The 18,265-nt window shown below is 40.0% G+C and overlaps 2 protein-coding genes across 3 annotated transcripts in view; both read right to left on the minus strand.

The window, feature by feature from the left end:
- The window catches only part of ZNF502 (zinc finger protein 502), a 45,760-nt gene extending 41,375 nt beyond the window's left edge, over window positions 1-4,385 (minus strand). Inside the window, exons 1-3 of one of the 2 annotated variants that reach the window (XM_074312521.1) lie at window positions 4,284-4,385; window positions 2,005-2,319; window positions 906-1,050 (exon numbers count right to left, since the gene is read on the minus strand). In XM_074312521.1, coding sequence (XP_074168622.1) covers window positions 906-1,050; window positions 2,005-2,196 — 337 coding nt within the window. In that variant the 5' untranslated portion in view covers window positions 2,197-2,319; window positions 4,284-4,385. Of the gene's footprint in view, window positions 1-905; window positions 1,051-2,004; window positions 2,323-4,283 lie in introns of both variants that reach the window. The other variant, XM_074312522.1, reaches the window with a different exon arrangement.
- A 4,306-nt stretch (window positions 4,386-8,691) lies between these two features.
- ZNF197 (zinc finger protein 197) lies at window positions 8,692-17,161 on the minus strand. Its single transcript, XM_019724084.2, is given in 6 exon segments — window positions 8,692-8,837; window positions 8,839-9,071; window positions 12,884-13,010; window positions 13,283-13,374; window positions 13,757-13,910; window positions 15,124-17,161. Coding segments are annotated over 6 exon segments (1,032 nt in total). The 5' UTR covers window positions 15,523-17,161; the 3' UTR covers window positions 8,692-8,810.
- Between the last annotated feature and the right edge of the window lie 1,104 nt (window positions 17,162-18,265).

Here is an 18,265-nt window from a genome sequence, read left to right on the forward strand (position 1 = left end):
GGAACAGAAAGCAGAAAGTGGGGAACAGAAGCTGCACAGAGATTGAGGAATAAGTACAAAACGGACAAGAAAATGAAAAGGTAGAGACCCTAAACTTCCCCACAACACTGGTTTAAGAAAGTGACTTGGTCCGCAAATGCCTGAGGAGTTGGCTAGGAAGGAGAGCGGGTACAAAATATTCAGGCGCAGATTAGGTACAGGTTAGACTCGTAACCTGAGTGCCAAACAGGCCTTGGCAGTGCTCCAGGGGTTGCTGCCATTGCACAGGACTCATGGCTACCACGTTCTTGACCCAGGTACACAACACTCTAAAGGCAAGCTTCTGCCACTGCTGGTCAGACACAGAGAACAAACTTCCCTTTCCTGAGTCCCAGTTTAGAGAGAACCAGGTGACAAGCCACTACTACCCTCCATGAAGACCCAGTTTTGAACATCATCAAAGCTGACACAACTGCTCAAAATCTGCTAGATTTTGCACAAAGACCTATGAAAATGGATCATCTCCAGAGCATTTTCACAAAAATTACCACAAAAGTTGAGCCTTCCTACCTTAGCTAGCTTCTCTTGCAGGCTCAGCAACCTGCGATAAACACAAAGTACATGACAAGGACATGTAGCTACATGTGTGAATACATATGAAACCTGCTGAACAATAAATGTGATTAAAAGGTGAATTTGGAGTTCACCCGTGTTTCTCGGGCATTCTGAGACTGTGTGCAAAGGAAGCCATTTCCCAGAAAAATGCACAGGCATCTTTCAGCATTCCTCTATCTGGCTCTCCCTCAGTATTCAGTATACACCTCAGTATTCTCTGTTGCTCAAGCTAGGAGACCAGAACACTGTTCTCTGAAAAGATTTCGAGAAATCCCAGTGGTCCAATTCTGAATCAGGGGGTTGAACCTTACCTGGAGAGGTCATGTTCCCATGAGTCTCCAGTATCTCGGTCTTGGCCACAGTCCCTGGTGTTGAGCAGCTGCCAAGGGCTGAAGCAGCAGGCACATCCTGCGTTGCTTTCAAGACTACCGCCATGTCCCAGGACACGTTCTGACCCTAGAGACAAGCAGGCAGAGGTGGGCTTAGAAGGGGACTGTCGTGGGGGGGGGTGTCAGCTTTTGAAGATGAGAACGTAAGTACCTATTCCTGGAGGCCACAAAACCAACAAACCCAAATCCCCAAACATTAAAAAATGAAAATGTAAAACAAGGAAAAGGAAGCCAGTCTTCCTGATCCCCAAGATGAGTCGGGCACAGCAGCAAGCCGGCCAGCTTCTCACCCATCGCTTTGATTTCACCTCACTGCCCACTCTAGCATCCGAACCTAACTTGCCAGAGGGTGCATGACAGGATAAGACAGCACAGGGGGACATTTTCCAGAGTCAAATTTTCGGAGGTCTGAAGGTCAAAGATCATATTACAAAAAGGCTGTGGGGAACCTCACCTGGCTAGAGATGGTAAGGGGAGCATTTGAAAACATTAAGGACCACGGTACAAAGCACCGGCTCACCACTCGAAGTGTGGTCTGCAGATCACCTGGGACTTGTGAGAAACGCAGAATCTCAGACCACACCCCAGACCTTCTGAAACAGAATCAGTATTTTAAGAGGGCCCCCCCGCCAACTCCCATGCATGTTAAGGTTTGAGAAGCACAGGTTAGAGTTATCACACCCTAACTGGAATCACTTGAAGAGTTTTGAAAACTACCGAAGTCTGGGTCCCACCCCGAGATAATGACTCACTGGAATGGGGCATGGCATGGGCACCACGATTTTACACAAAGCTCCCCAGGTAATTCTGTGTAGCAGTTTGAGGACCATTGGTTTGTAGAAAGTACTAAATGTCACTTTAATCCAAAGAGGATGCTTCTGTCATATTCCAAAGGACTAAAGCTCAGCGCCATCGCTAACCAACAAGACTCCAGATGTGCAAGCAGAGAGACCATGTCCCCTCTGAAACCACTTGAGATTTCCAGGTCTCTCCTCCTCCTTCCTCCAACACCATTATTTACCTTTTCCTCCTGTTCTGCTACATCAAGGCCTGTCTGGGGACCCTCTCCAGGAGCCCAGACTTTGATGTTCCCAGAGTGCACCTGTTGGCTGGATGCCTGACCTAGGAAGTTTTCTTCCTCTTCCTCCTCCTTTTTCACTGTCACTGGACCCCAAGGGGCCAAGGCCATGGCTTCTCTCAAATCTGCAGTCATCTTCTCTGCTCAGCAGCGGAACTCCTACAGCTGGGGGCTGCCCAGCAGAGGTCAAGCCCCATCTAATCTTTAAGTTGAAAAGTTTCTTCTTGAGTTTCTCCCCAGGGCCAGGATGAGTACTGTCTACTGAGAAATCAGAAAACATTGTTAGCACCGAGCAGGGGTTTGCCTGGATGCCACTGCGTCCCTTGGCCACTTTCCCCAGCACCTAGCGTAGGCAGCGGCCAGTGCAGCACAGGGTCTGCTCTACTCCTCCCTCATTGGATGGAAGGGCTTGGACTGTAAACATGTAATTTGTCCCCATTATAGTTACATTCCAAACAGCTTTATATAATGTCTATTGACTTTTTCCTGATTATTAGTGTCTTTATTGTAAAAACTTGAAAAATACAGAAAATGATTAAGAAAAATCACCTCCACAGAGATAACCACTGTATATTGTGGAATATGATAGCTTTTAAGGGAAAACTTCCAACCACACTGACAATTAGGACAACTTAAACTTTTTGTTTTTAACTACGCAGATACATATTTTCACAATTATCATCTTTTTTTTTTAAAAGAAAATTTTAGTGTTAAGGTTAAACAATAGAATGAACAAAAGAATCTGAAGAAATCAACATGTTAGGAGTGGTTATCTCTGGGTGATGTAATGACAAGTACTTTTGAGGTTCTTTTTGTTTGATTTTTATGTGTTCCATTTCTTCCAAATGTCTTGTGAAGCCAAGTATTACTCTGAAGATAAAAGGATTGTTTCATATTGCCATTCTTCACACTTACCATTTTTACTAGCTACACAATAACCCATGGTGCTGATTAAGTGTCGTTCTCATTGATAAAGGATCAGTAATACAGAAATACATAGACTATGTCCTACACACACACAAATAGCTATCAATGTACTTACCAGTCTTTTCTCTGCACTTCCATACATGTACACCTTCACATTCACACATATTGCTTATTTTTCCAAAATACACATTAGATCACACATGTACACTGCTCAGCACCCTGCATTGTTTATTTTTTGAACTCAATTTCTATATTTCACAGTAGTCTTGATAGTCTTAGGGAGATGTTTCATACATATACACAGAGCCACCTCATTCTGGCACAGTACTCTAAATGATACCTGTAATTTACTTAACCACCCTTTATTTATGAACCATTGCTTTAGTAAAAGAAGTTTTGTTTCCAGTTACTTTCTTAACAATAATAAACGTTAAAATTTTTCTGTGTAAACAGAATAGAAGGATTATTGACTGAAGAATTTTACGGTTGACACATATTGCCCAACTGCTTTCTAAAAGGACGGCACCAAATCACACCGTTACCAACTTTAACAGTACCCCTTTGTCATAGCTAAGCCAGCAGGTTTGGGTTGTTTTTTAGAGTTTGTAATAAAATCATCTTACCATTCTTGTTGATTATGAAGAGAATGAAAATTTTCTATTCCCCTTTAGATGCTTTATTAGAAAAAAAGTGCTAAATTTTACTAACTCCCTTTTTGCTGCTACTGAAGTCATCATATGCTTTTTCTGAAGTGCTAACAGACAAGTTATTGTATATCGTACACTGAATTTCTTGAGTAATGCAATACTTTCATTTCTGCAACAAATTTAATTCTGGAGAATTAATCTTTCCTTGATTAGCTGAATTCCACCGGGTAGGAAGGCCCTGAACCCTCGTTTCACCTGTGTATACGCAAGACTGGCTACTGTACTGTCATCAGACTGCTGATCAAACTCAAATCGGCCTCCAGCCCCAGACACCACAGAGGCCCCTAGCAAAGACTTCCCTTTCAATGGCCTTTCCCTGTCTCCAAATGTGACAACCCATCTCATCTGCCTCCAAGCCCCACGCAGTCCTGTCCTCGGGATAAGCCTGGCGTGGGGAGGTTCGTGTCCAACCTCCCCCGAGGCCAGGCCCCCGGCAGGCAACAGCCGGGTTTCCGAGGTGGTGGGACGCGGAGCCACCCTCGGACAGACAGGGCTGGTGTCCCCCAAGGGAGGACACGCCCGCCCGACCCTGTGATGGCCCCTCCCGCGCCGCCGACGTTCGCAACCAACCCCGCCAGCCCCGCTCACCGTGCGCCGCAGAGGCCCGGCCGCAGCTCGCGGGCTTCGGAGCAGAAGGCCCGCAGGCCGGCACCTCTGCGCCTGCCGGCGCGAGAACAATGACCGGACAGGAAGTGCCTCGGGATGGGCTTCCGGCTCCCCAAGTCTCCAGGCCGGCCTCTCTAGGAATCTTGGAGGTGTTTTCCTCTCGATGGGTGGCCAACATCGCTCCGGACGAGGCACGAGAGCAAAAGCGCTTTGCAGGATGCCAGTGGGCTTGTGGCCCTGAGCCTCGGGGAGCGGAGCATTCCCAAGCTGGGCCGGGGCAACTAAGCGAGGCGCGCAACGGGAGCCTGAAGCTACAATGCATGAATCTGCAGGAAGCCCTGTTCGTTTTGCTCCAAACGTTTTATTTTGAAAATATCAAACGGTACAGAAAAGTCTGAAAGGTACAAGAAATACCTGTATCCTCTATCTGGACTCAACAATCAACACTTTGCTACGTTTGCCTTTACTATACATACTGAAAAACACTTTTTTTTGAAAGTTGTAAACATCAAACCTCTTCATTCCAAATACTTCAATATTTATTATTTAATAATAAGAATGTTCTCCAAACTAACACCATAATTACAGGTAAGAAAATGAACAATAATTCCCTTACATCACCTAATATCCAGTCATATTCAAATTTTCCCAACTGTCCTAAAATATATATTTCATAATTTTGTTTTTCCAAATCAGTTTCACACACTGCATCTGGTTATGGCTCTTAAGTCTTTTTTTTTCTTCACTTTTCATTTTGAATTTATAGGTTCACAGGAAGTTGAAAAGATAATACCCTTCACGTAATTTCCCCCAACAGGTACACCTGACATAACTATAGTTTAATATAAAAATCAGGAAATCAACATTGGTACAATGTGTGTGTGCTATCTTTTATCACGTGTAGATTTGTGTAACCACCACAATCAAGATACACAACTGTTCCAACACCACCATCTCCCTAGTGCTACCCCTCCCTCTTCCCCTGCTCCCTCCCACCATCCCCAACCTCTGGCAACCGCTAATGTGTTTCTCATGTCTATAGTTTTGACATTTCAGAACATTAAACAGTATATAAATGGAATCATATAGTATATGACCTTTTGAGATTGGATTTTTTTCACTCAACATTGAGTCACTGCAGGTATCAATAGATCATTCCATTTTATTGCAAAGTAATAAGCATTCCATCGTATAGATATACCAGTTTGTTTTAACCACCTGCTGAAGGGTATTTGCGTTTTGATTATGAATAAACTGCTATGAATAGTCATGTACAGGTTTTCATGTTAACATATATTTTCATTTCCAGGATAAATGCTCAGGAGTGCAAATACTGGAATTTAGAAGAAACTGCCAAACATTTTCCAGAATGGCTGTGCCACTTAACATTGCAACATGAAATCCAGTTTCTCCACATTCTTGCCAGCATTTGGTGTTAAAAGTTTGTTTGCGTTTGTTTTAAAGTATTCTGATAGGAAACTTGCATTTCCCTAATGGATAATGATGTTGAACATCTTTTTATTTGCTTATTTGCTGTCTATACTTTGCTGAAATGTCTGTTTGTGTCTTTTGGCCATTTTCTAATTAGACCTATTTATTGATGAGTTTTGAGAATTCTTTATATAATCTAGATACAAATCCTGTATTGGATACACGATTTGTAAATATTTTCTCCCAGTCTGTCATGTCTTTTTCATCCTGTTAAGGAGTCTTTTGAAGAGCAAATTATTTTGATGAGGTCCAAGTTACCATTTTTTCCTTGTATGGAGCATGCTTTTGATATAAGTGTAAGTTCTTTGCTGAGTCTTAAGTTTCCAAAATTTATTTTTTTTTGCCTATGGCCAGCCACTTGCTCCAGCAGCATTTTCTTAAAAGGCTATCCCTCCTCTACTGAATTGCTTTTGCACCTTTGTCAAAAATCATTTGGGCATTTGTGTGAATCTATTCCTGGCTTACTATCTTATGTATGGCTCTTTAGTAACCTTTAAAAACAACCTCACCTATATTTTATACCTTTCACTATGAAAAACTTCATACATGCACAAAAGCAGGTAACACTACAATGAACTCTCAACTCATCCAGCTTCAACGATTATCACCCCTCCCTTCTTCATCATAATCTTTTTGAAGAATTCGGTAGAGTTTTCTTATACAACATCTCACGTTCTGAATTTGCTTCTCATGGTGTTAATTTGTCTTGTTCTTGTGCCTCCTGTATTTCCTGTAAACTGGCAAACAGGCCCAAGAAGCTTGATAAATTCAGTTATGCTTTTGGTTTACTGCATCATGAGGAGGCACATTATATGGGTTTCTCAGTCTTAGTTATGTTACATTTTAATTGGTTAAGAGGTAAATGCTAGCTTTCAGCATTGTTAAAGTACATATTTCCCTTTGTAATTATTACATAATTGGGAGTGATTCTTCAGCATGGATATAAAGCATTTTCACACTCATTACCTCATAAGAACTCTGTGAGGTAGATATTCTTCCTCCTGTTTAATAGACGAGGAAATCAAGGCTCCAAGAAATGAAGGCCTTTGTCCAAGGAACGTTGTAACACCTGACTCATACCCAGGTCCTAACACTTTTAACCTTGGGCCCCTTCCATTTTTCACTCTTGGGTACCTTTTATTCTAATGAGGAACCAGCCCCCAAGGAACTTTGGGGTTGAATTAATAATATTTATTATAATCAACGTAACACTTTGATACTACCACTGTTAGAAAACACAATCCTGATATTAAGGTATTTATAATCTAGCTGCAGAATTGGAGTTTTGAGAATTACAACATGAAATTATCAACTCAAGAATATAGGATGAATTAAATTTACAAATGTACAAAAGGGCACACACTGAATTAATGGTTCAGAGTGAGTAATGCCCAGAGGTGGATACTGAATTGGTTTAATCAGAGCTTGTAGGGCTTGGCTCTGTGTGAAAAATTTATGTAGTAGGTTGAGTGCTGGAACAGAATGTTTTTTGAAGTAACAAGCTATCGCATGTCAGCAATGAAGCAATGTTAATTAGAACTGAGAATGACAGTGGCAGGGATATTCATTTCAAGGGTTGGGGTAAGGACTTTTCCCTATGAACAAGGAAAACCACATAGGACTGTCCCTCCATTTTGACACTTTACACCCACTGGGTTTTAAATTTGAAGTTGATAAATTGGTTTCCATGTATCAGTGTTAAAAGCTGGGCATATTATTTTCCTTATAAGAACCACATATTGCTATTTCTCCAACAATTACTTAATTAAGCAGGAATTCGATTCCAATTTCACATATGACACTAGATTTTCTGAATCTGTATCTTGGGCTCATTGGCATTTTGAAGCCAAGAGAATTCCTCTAGGGTATGGATTTTTTGTTGAAGATGAAGGTTTGAAGTCTGAGAGAATTCCTTTTCAGACTCATCATATTCACAGAGTTTTTCATCTGTATGAATTTTCTGATGTACAGTAAGGTTTTTTCTTTGTCTAAAAACTTTACTACAATCATTACACCCATATGGCTTCTCCCCTGTGTGGATTCTCTGGTGGCCAACTAAATTCCTCTTAGAAGTAAAAGATTTTCTACATTTCTCACACTCGTATGGTTTTTCCCCAGTGTGCATTCTCTGATGTACAACAAGGTTTTTATTCTGACTAAAGTCTTTTCCACACTCATTACATTTATAGGGTTTCTCTCTGCTATGCATCCTCTTATGGTCAATGAGGTTGGACTTACAATTGAAAATCTTCCCACATTTTTTACAACCAAAGGTCTTCTTTTCTGTATGTACTCTCTGGTGTAAGAGGAGGCTTTTGCTTCGAATGAAAACTTTTCCACATTCTTTACATTTGTACGGGTTCTCTGAACTGTGGAGTCGCTGGTGGTCAGCAAGGTAAGTGGTCTGAGCAAAGGTTTTTCCACATTCATCACATTTATAGGGTTTTTCCCCAGAGTGGATTCTCTGGTGCAGAATAAGGCTCTTCTTCAGGATGAAAGCTTTCTGACACTTGTTACATTTATAAGGTTCTTCTCCTTTGTGGAGCCTCTGATGGTCAATGAGGTAAGCATTCTGAGAGAAAACTTTCCCACACTCATTACATTTATAAGGTCTCTCCCCAGAGTGGCGCCTTAGATGTATAATAAGGCCTGAGTGCCTATAGAAGCCCTTTCCACACTCCTTACATTTATAAGGTTTCTCCCCAGTATGGATTCTCTGATGGTTTAGAAGGTAAGCACTTTGAGAAAAGGCTTTCCCGCATTCATTACATTTATATGGTTTCTCCCCAGAATGATTCCGTAAATGCATTAGAAGGCTTGAGCGCTGAATAAAGCCTTTTCCACACTCCTTACATTTATGAGGTTTCTCACCGGTGTGGATTCTCCGATGGTTTATAAGATGGGAGATTTTATTGAAATGTTTACAACATACATCACATTTATAAAACTTCTTTCCTTCAGTACCCATTAAATTTTCAGAAAGAGCTGAACCTAAAGGCAAGCATTCTCCAACTTCCTTCACCTTTTGGCTTCGTTTTTCTGGTGGCATTCTTTTCTTCTTGTCTCGTTCATGGAGGGAAACTTTCTTCAGTGCATCTCTTTCCCTTGTTTCATTTCCCCACTGACTTGCCAAAACTTGCCACTCACACTCTTTCTCAAAATCAAGGTCCTGGGGAATACCTCCTTGAAGTCTTTTTGATGTTGCTTTCTGAGAATCTGCTCTTTGAGATATGCTTGACTTTGATGTCACCTCCACATTCTCAGTCATGGTCTCCCATTCTGGTAAAAGGAATTAAAAATGCAGATGTTACCAAGTCCCCGTGTTAGTGAGAACAAGATCTTCAACCGACTTTAAAATAAGCTAGAAGGATACACTTTTTATATGCATACAAAAAGAAGAAACTTTTCATTAAATGAAGGTACAAACTAAAATGCTACACTGATGGGATGTTGTAAATGGATTAATACAGACTCACTATGAGACACTTGTAAGCTCTTTGTCTTCAGGGAGCAGATGGAAATATATAAATGATGTTGAAAAATAGATGCAAGGAAGAAGGAGAAAGAGAACACAGGATTTTATGAATATATACGTGGTTCAGACCTATGGCTCAGGAAGTTGGATGGAACAGGAAGAATCATTTGGCGTATAAAGAACTGTCTTTTTATTTTATTCATGCTAGGAAGAAGGGAACTCTAAAAGAAAGAAAAGGAGCCTAAAGACTCTGGAAGGCACTATTTAATTTTGAAGAGTCAAGTATATAAACACTTTTTAATTACTTGAAAGCATTAACCTACAGGAAAAAATCCATTAAAAAGCAACTGAATGCTTAGAGTTTATCTATAACTCCCACTATTTCTTTTAAAAACTGAGAAACGGAAATTTTTAAATTCATTTCACAAAAACATCAGGTCTGGGTGATTCCATCACTAATTAAACCTGAAAGGTAAGAGAAGAAATATAGAATAAAAACAAAAAATACAGAGAGATTGAAAAACATGAAAACATCTTAAAAATGATAAGGCTTTACTAGTTAAACTCCAAGGTCTGTTTCTATCCTCATATTCTAAAATATTTTAAAATGTGAAATAATTTATTTTTTGGAAAATGTTTTGGAGGCTTACTATCACCATCTGAATGTGAGAAAAATTGCAAACTATCTAATAAATGAAAAGTATGTCAGTAGGGGCCGGCCCAGGGGCTCAGGCGGTTAGAGCTCCCTGCTCCTAACTCCGAAGGCTGCCGGTTCAATTCCCACATGGGCCAGTGGGCTCTCAACCACAAGGTTGCCGGTTCAATTCCTCGAGTCCCACAAAGGATGGTGGGCAAATAAATACTGTATTGTATTTACTAGTGTAAATGTCTATCCCTCCAACTTGAATGTACTTTTAGGCAAAATTCTATTTCAATCTCTTAAATGAAAATATACAAGTCTTTCACATATTGAAGAAGTGTATATAAGCTATCTGGGAGCCTGCTTTTCTACCAGTTTATCAGTGCATAGATATGGAAGGCAAAGTTGTCTTATTTGACAGCTGTCATAGCATATCCCCAGGTCCATGGTCTGCTTAGCACTTTCTCTATCTTGGAGAATTGGTTGTGCCCAACTTTTAACCATTATAAATACTCTGCTAGGACTATCTTTAGACATATTATTTATTTCCCCTCTTTCTGAACCTTTCCTTAAGAGATGTACTATGAATTACTAGGTCAAAGGGTATAAATACCTGGATATCTGCTTGCCCAAAGCCCCAACAACATTGCAAGTAGAGCCTATCTTATTAAAGTGGATTCAAACTTCTTTTTCCCTCAAAAGAATGAATAAACAATTCCATTTTCTTTTTTTAAAAGTTTAACTCTGACACCCATGTGGAATTATTTTGGCTTACATCATAAGGTATGTATCCACGGCGAGTGTTTTTCATAAAATTAATCATATTTTTAAATTCTTATAAAAGTGGATTATTGAGCAAATAGCACTGAACTTCTAAAAGCCACTTGGATTGAAAAACAAGCAAACAAACTGGATTCCTACAGCATTCTGTATATCAAGATAAACTTTAGATAGATTAAAGCTTAAATGCAAATATGAAACAATAAAAGTATTTAAAGAAAATACAGGCGATTTTTTAAAATATAATTTCATAGAAAAGGAGATCATAAAGAAAAATACTGCTAAGTGGGACTACATAAAAGATTTTCCAAGGCTTAAAAAGAGAACAATTCATAGATAACATTGAATGGCAAATAAACAAGAAAACATGCAACATTTGATAAAAGATTAGAGGTTCTAAAAATAAAGAAATACATAGGAAAGATATGAATAAGAGTAAAATGACCAATAAATATATGAAGATTTCAACCACACAATTCATCAAAGAAATGAAAAAGAAACAAAAGATAGTAGTCTTCATCTACTAGCAAAGATTTTACATTGACCAAATCATAAGCATCTACAGGGGAAATGGGCCCTCTTATGTTCTTTATTTATTTTTCCATTTTTGTTTGTTTTTGTTCTTTTTGTGTGTTTTTTCATCCTATTTTTTTTAATTTTTTTTATTTTTATTTATTTTTATGTTTTGTGCTCTTTTAATGGGAGTATAAATTGGTCCATCACTGAGAGAAAGCAGTTTGGTAATACATATCAAAATATAAAATCTACAGAATGTTTGACTCACCATCACCACAGCTAGGATACTAAAAGATACATTCTCAAAAATAAAAATATACAGTATAAATTACTATTGACAATAAAATAATTTATTAATGTTGCTGGGTACAAAATTAACATACAAAAATATTTTCATATATGTAAACAATCAATCAGAAAACATTCCAATTCCAAAGAATCAATATAACCAGAAATATAAAAGATCTAGATGAATGTAATCTTAAAACAGGCTTGAAACATACAAAGGTGGTACTAAACAAATGGAATGGCATGTAATGTTCTTGAAGAGAAATTCAATATCATAAAGCTGTCAATGTAAAGCATGATATACAGACAATGGAAAACTATACAGCCATTTAAACTGATACTATAAATCTGTATTTCTGTCCAAGTACATCAGTCCATTAGCTGATTCCTCAGTTTTTAATATCTATTTCTCCAAACAAAATCCTACTTTTTTTCTTTAAGGTCCAGCACACAGCTACCTTCTTTATGGCCTTTCCTAATCCCCAGGGATGGAACTGGTTGCTTTGTCCTCTCCATCTCCATCTCAAGAAGCTTATGCCATTCTCATACCAATTATTTCACTCTGACTTATTTATTCTATGTCTATCTCCCAAACCATGGTAAACTACTTAATGACAGGATCACATCATTCCCACAGCTGCCACTACATGATAGGTGTTTAATGTTTGTTGGAAGCACAAATAAATTCTAGTAAATTTTTTTTAAATACTTCTTTATTATTAGTCAAAGAAATCAAATTAGGATTAAATAGATATAACTTTAAAAATTATGTTAGCAACAATTGAAAAAAATGGGATTCCTCAGTACCAATGAAGACAGAGCAAAAAGAGCTTTCTTCTGTACCAAGGGTAAGAGCGGGGGGACAGAGATCACTAGGGAAAGCCACTTGGCAGTACAAAGCAAGAGCCTTAAAACAATTCAAACTCTCAGGCCTACTAAATCTACTTCAAAAAAAATAATGAGAAATAAAGAAAGGTCTAAGGCATAGAGATAGATGATTATTACAGCAGCTATTTAAAATAAGGAAATAGCTAACTGTGAATTATGGCACAAATTAGGTAACCAAACCAATATATATAATCTTTGCAAAGAATTTGTAATAATACGAGAGGAGAACACAAGGAAGGCAAGCTATGAAACTATATACACGCACACTCATACAAACACATGCTTAAAACAATGTGAAAAAGACCTCAAATACACAGGAAAAAAACAGAAAGGTAATATATCAAAAAGTTGATAGTAGTTGTCTACAAATAGTGGATATAAGGAAGTTTTTCTCCTTCTTTCTAATATTGTTTTCCAAAATAAGTGTATATTACTTTCATAATCAGAAAAGAAACAAAGGCTGATGAAATAAAGGTCAGAATTACGGGAAGAAAGGGTCCTTACCTAAGGAGGTCACATTTCCATAATTCTCCAGCATCACATCCCAGTACAAGGCCCTCTGAATTGGGCCCAGACATGCCCATTCCTCTGAAGTGAAGCATACTGATACCTCCTCAAACATCACCAACTCCTGGAATAACAGGTACGTGTGAGAGTATCCACGCCCAGGGGCTCCCCTACTGAAAGGTCCCTTCCACTTCCGGGGAAAGGAAACATGGTGAGACCATGAGGTGGGCAAGGCATATCAGGGAGATATAAGGAGACCCCATGTAGAGTCTGCCTTCTAATAGCATGGACCTTGATTTTGAGACAGGAACCAGCTGGACACCCAAGCACTAGCACTTCAGCCACATTAGGTGGTACAGGTAGGGCCTTAGGAAGGAAAAATGATGCAAACCTCACCTGGGGCTGGGCTGTCAGGTGCATGAGTGCCATTAATTGATTTCTTGGGTTCTCTTCCTGGGAAAGGGCAGAAGCTTCAGGGGCAGGAGAACCTGAGGAAGGAGGAAAAGCTGCACGTGAGATTTCTGCTGTTCCTGCCCACTACTCCATGTCCAGTACCTTGTACAAGCCAGGAACTCAGAAAGACCCAAAACTCTCGTGACTAGGCAATGATGGCTATAAAATGACCTACAGACCTTTTATGAGTGACCCCCCTGTGCAGGGCAGGACTAACACAAAGAGCATTAATAAGAATGGATAAAGAGTCAAGGGACCCAGGAAAGGAGAAAAGGGGGAACAACAGAAAGGGCTTGGTACCATAAGGAATTCATGGAGAGGGCAGGAAAGGAAGCGACTATCTGGGAGTAGGGGGACGAGCCACAGCACGGGTCCAAAAAGAAAGGAAGCCCACAGCCAGGGCCACTGAACAAGTACCATGCGGAGGGTCGTGGAGGCTGACCACCACCGGGTCAGAAAGAGGACTGGGGCACATTTCCGCTGGGATGTGGCTCCCAGTGGGTGCCTGAGGAAGGGCTGTTCCTGGCGTGCTCAGCTCCTCCTGGAGAGTGTCCTGGACAATGACTGGAACCTGGGAACAAGCAAAACAGAATAAGGGGACTCTTCTTGTACCTCCAGAAAACGGACTCGCCTAACCACCGTGGACCTCTTTCTGCCCATAAGCTACAACTGTGAGATCAGAGAGACCCACCTCCAGCGTGGAGCATCAAAACAGCAGTAAAACTCTGCCTTGAGAACAATGGAGCTGCCCTCTAGCCCCACTCATGGCACTGGCGACCTCTCCCAGAGGAGACTGAACAGAGCGGTGGAAACAAGCCAGACCTGGGTGTGGGTTAAGGAGGGAATGGAAGTAACAAGCAATAATTAAGAGCATGCGTTTTAGGTTCAGCCCTACTCTTAGATGAGACCTAGGATTCAATACGCTCTTCTACTTATTTGCCCCTTTACTTATCCCGTCCTGTTCCAACAGAAGGAACACTAGAGTTCAGAGTCTAGACACGGTTTTGCTGCTAGGTAGATGTCTGACCTAAGGCAATCCAGAGAACCCTTTCCTGCCTCCGTTCTCTTCTCTCTCAAACAAGAGGATGTATTAGTGATTTGTAATGAAATATATAGCTCTAAAATTCTTCACTTTTATGATTAAAACGACAAGCCCCTCATTGGTGCCACTCCCAAGTTTACGTTGTGTTTCAGACTTCCAGTAAAAGAAATGTTTCTAGTGTTCCACCGATTGACACAGATCTCACACATGCCAAAAACTATATTAAGATCCCAATTTAATGGCATATAAAATCTTATCAAAAGCAAAAACCGTAACCCAATCTCTTGATTCACAGAACCAAGTAGGGGCACACATGGGAAGGTCTTGCCAGATCTAGAAAATTTCATTCTTGCTGTCACTGCCTTTTACACTTCAGGCTTACGTCATCACGCCAAACAGACTTATACAAACAACACATATGCTTCTGTTTAGGGGAACACTGAGAAACATTACATTCTTCAGGGTCTGAACCAACCTCAGCACTAGCAAGCATCACCCAGGGGACAAAGGGCAGTCAATATTTTTGTGCCGATTCTGAACTGGGCCCAAGACCCCAACCATAAATTCATTTCCCTGTGAACATATTCTGTGGTCTGAATAGCTCATGAACCTGTTTCAAATAGCATTAGAGTTGCTAAGGTGCTATTAACTGTTAATGAAAATCACAGGATCACCCTCCAGCCCAGCCTGCCCTGCATCAGTTCTCTTTCCTCCCAAACTCTTCCAGTTGCCCCCTTCTCACTTTTAGTGCTGGTCCGTCGAGGTCTCTCTGCAGCTCCTCTACCAGGGCCACGGCCTCCTCACCACTCCCGGGGCGATGGATCTGCACCCAGGTCCGAATCTCCGCAGGCAGGATGCTCAGGAACTGCTCCAGCACCAGCAGCTCCAGCATCTGGGCCTTGGTGCGAGCTTCTGGCCTCAGCCACCGGCGGCAGAGCTCCCGGAGCCGGCTCAGGGCCTCCTGGGGTCCAGATGTCTCATGGTAACGTAACTGTCTAAAGTGCAGGTGGGAAGTCTCCCAAACGGAGGAGCTGCTCCCTTGGAAGCTGGTTCCCCACTTCCAGGTATCATCCTTCCCTTTAACCAGACCCTCTTGTCTCAGAGCATTGTGGGCCCAATTTTCTCTTGTCATTGTCGTCATTTAAGGAAGGCTCCTCCTCCAGGCCCCCTCAATCCTTGCTTGACTTCTCCCTTAGACCTTGGAGAGCATCATCTACAAGACCTCAAGAAACCATTGTTAAAATCAACCCAGTGAAACAGCCACGGTTTCCAGAACCCAGTCAGCTCCCAGTGATGAAGAACCTCCCTGAATGCAGGGTTCCAGGCTCCAGCTCCGCTGACAGAAGCCCCTGCACAAGGCGCTGGGGACACTGACACACGTTACCCAAACTACTGCCGAAACCAGACATGACGTTCCTTTGGTCTTTACTCACAGCGTCTCCTCCACCTAATTACAATACATCCTGTATCCACCGCTCTAACAGTGGGCATCCTGGCTACCCTGTGTGATCCTGAACAAGTTATCTGACTCCCGAATCTTAGTTTCTTAACCTGTAAAACAGGGGTAATAACAGTTCCTATCTCACAGTCTCGTTGCAAAAATGCGATATCTAAATACATTTTAAGTTTCTGAACAGCACCTGGTACATGGATTCAAACATTAGTTATTATCCTTTGTAATTTACATTCTTTCCTATGTTCTGTAGAGTCAACAAGTAATCATGGACTTAATCTGATATAGATGAGATAAAATCCTAATACCTTCTCAATTAACAATGTAAGGCTGTGTAGCTTTACTGTACATACTTTAAATTCTTTGAAAATTGTTCATTCTGTTAATCAAAATATTTGGATACGTTTGAGTTAGATTTTATTATACAGAACTTAGGCTTGTTGTTCTCTAGAAATCTTGTTTTTTAGAAATAACATTTAATTTTCTTATTACAAAACAGAAAATTTCTAAACCAGAAAACACATAGAAATCAGTGCATAAACACTATTATTGTTCAGGAGGAGGTTCTTCCAGTCCCTGCACCAATTGGGATCCCAAGATTGGAGCCAACTGGAGTATGCTTTTCACAGATGCTGTGAACATTAAGTATTCATCATTATTTTTAAGAGCATATGAGCACATTCATATTTAAGTAGTCCCCTGTTATTAGACATTTAGAATTATAATTTTTCCTATTATAAATTAGGCCACAATGACTATCCTTACTAGTCATTTTTGGTTACATATCTGTTTATTTCTTCAGTAAATTCCCGGAAAAAATTGTTGGGCCACAAAAGGTACAAATAGTTGTAAACTTTTAAGATTATAATGATTATATAGGTGACATATGAAAGCACCCTCATTAATTTTATTTAGCACGTGGACCCTTAAGATTCATGCTTATAATGGAGCAGAGGAGGCAGAAATATAAACACAATTTCAATATAATGTCTAAGTATAATTAGTAGGAAGACATACAAGCACAGAAAAAATTCATGAAGGTAATTTTGGACTGGGCTTTAAATGAAAAATAAAAAGACCATTGGAGTATTAGGAAAGCCATTCCTGGAAGAAAGAAACTATAATTTCAAAAGCAAAGGAGTGACAGCACATATAGCTCTGTTATAAATGTGTTTTGCAGACCAGAGAAGGGAAGTAAATTTTGGAGGTAAAGTTGTAGATAAACAGAAGTCAAATTCTAAAAGCTGTTGAGAGGCAGAACAAGAAGGTAATCATGTCCTCTAAGTAACAAGCATCAGTAAAGAGGTTTTACTTTACATTTTTCTGTTTTTTTAAAAAAACAGGTAATCACTTGGTTCAAAATTTTATATTATAAAATGCATACTGTGTAAAGCTTCCCGTTCCTCCTTAGTTTATGTATTTTTCCAGCTATTTATGTATGTACAGGTATTGTTTTGTACTTCCCTTTTCTCAGGAATGATAGAACACCATGAATCATGTACTATATCTTCCTTTTCTCAATTAACCATGTATCTCTGAGATCTTTCTTCTCAGCACATAGCTCCCCGCTCTTTTTGTGAATGCATTTACCCAATTCAAGCATTGATTCACAAAATGAACAATTCATAAGCAAAACAAAAAACTTCTGCTCTGCAAAAGGCAAGTCAAGAGAATGAGAAGACAAGCCACAGACTGAGAGAAGGACACTCATATCTGACAAAGAACTGTTACCCTTGTATATTTCATACAAAGAACTCTTAGAACTCAACAATAAGAAAACAAACAACTCAATTTAAAAATTGCCCTAAGACCTTAACAGACACTTCACCAAAGAAGATATAGATTCCAAATAAGTACATGAAAATATGCTCCACATCATATGTTGTCAGGAAATATAAATTTAAACAACAACGAGATGCTACTACACACTTATTAGAATCACCTAAATCCTGAACACTGACACCACCAAATGCTGGTGAGGACGTGGAGCAACAGGAACTCTCATTCATTGCTGGTGGGAATGTGAAATGGAACAGCCACTTTAAAAGACAATTAGGTAGTTTCTTATAAAACTAAACATACGCTTACCATATGATCTAGCAATTGTGCCCCTTGGTATTTACTCAAAAGAGTTCAAAACATATGTCCACACAAAAACCTGCACACGGATGTTTACAATAGCTTTATTCCTAACTGCCAGCACCTAGAAGCAACCCAGAAGTCCTTCAGCACGTGAATGAGCTGTGGTACTTCTAGACAATGGAATATTATTCAGCGCTAAAAAGAAACAAGCTATTAAGCCATGAAAACTGATAGACGAAACTTAAATGCATGATACTACATGAAAGAAGCCAATCTCAAAAGACTATACACTGCACAATTCCAACATACAGCATTCTCGAAAAGGCAAAACTATGGAGACAGTAAAAAG

This window comes from Rhinolophus sinicus, linkage group LG10 (assembly GCF_036562045.2).
Source record: "Rhinolophus sinicus isolate RSC01 linkage group LG10, ASM3656204v1, whole genome shotgun sequence".
In the NCBI taxonomy this organism is placed as follows: Eukaryota; Metazoa; Chordata; class Mammalia; order Chiroptera; family Rhinolophidae; genus Rhinolophus; species Rhinolophus sinicus.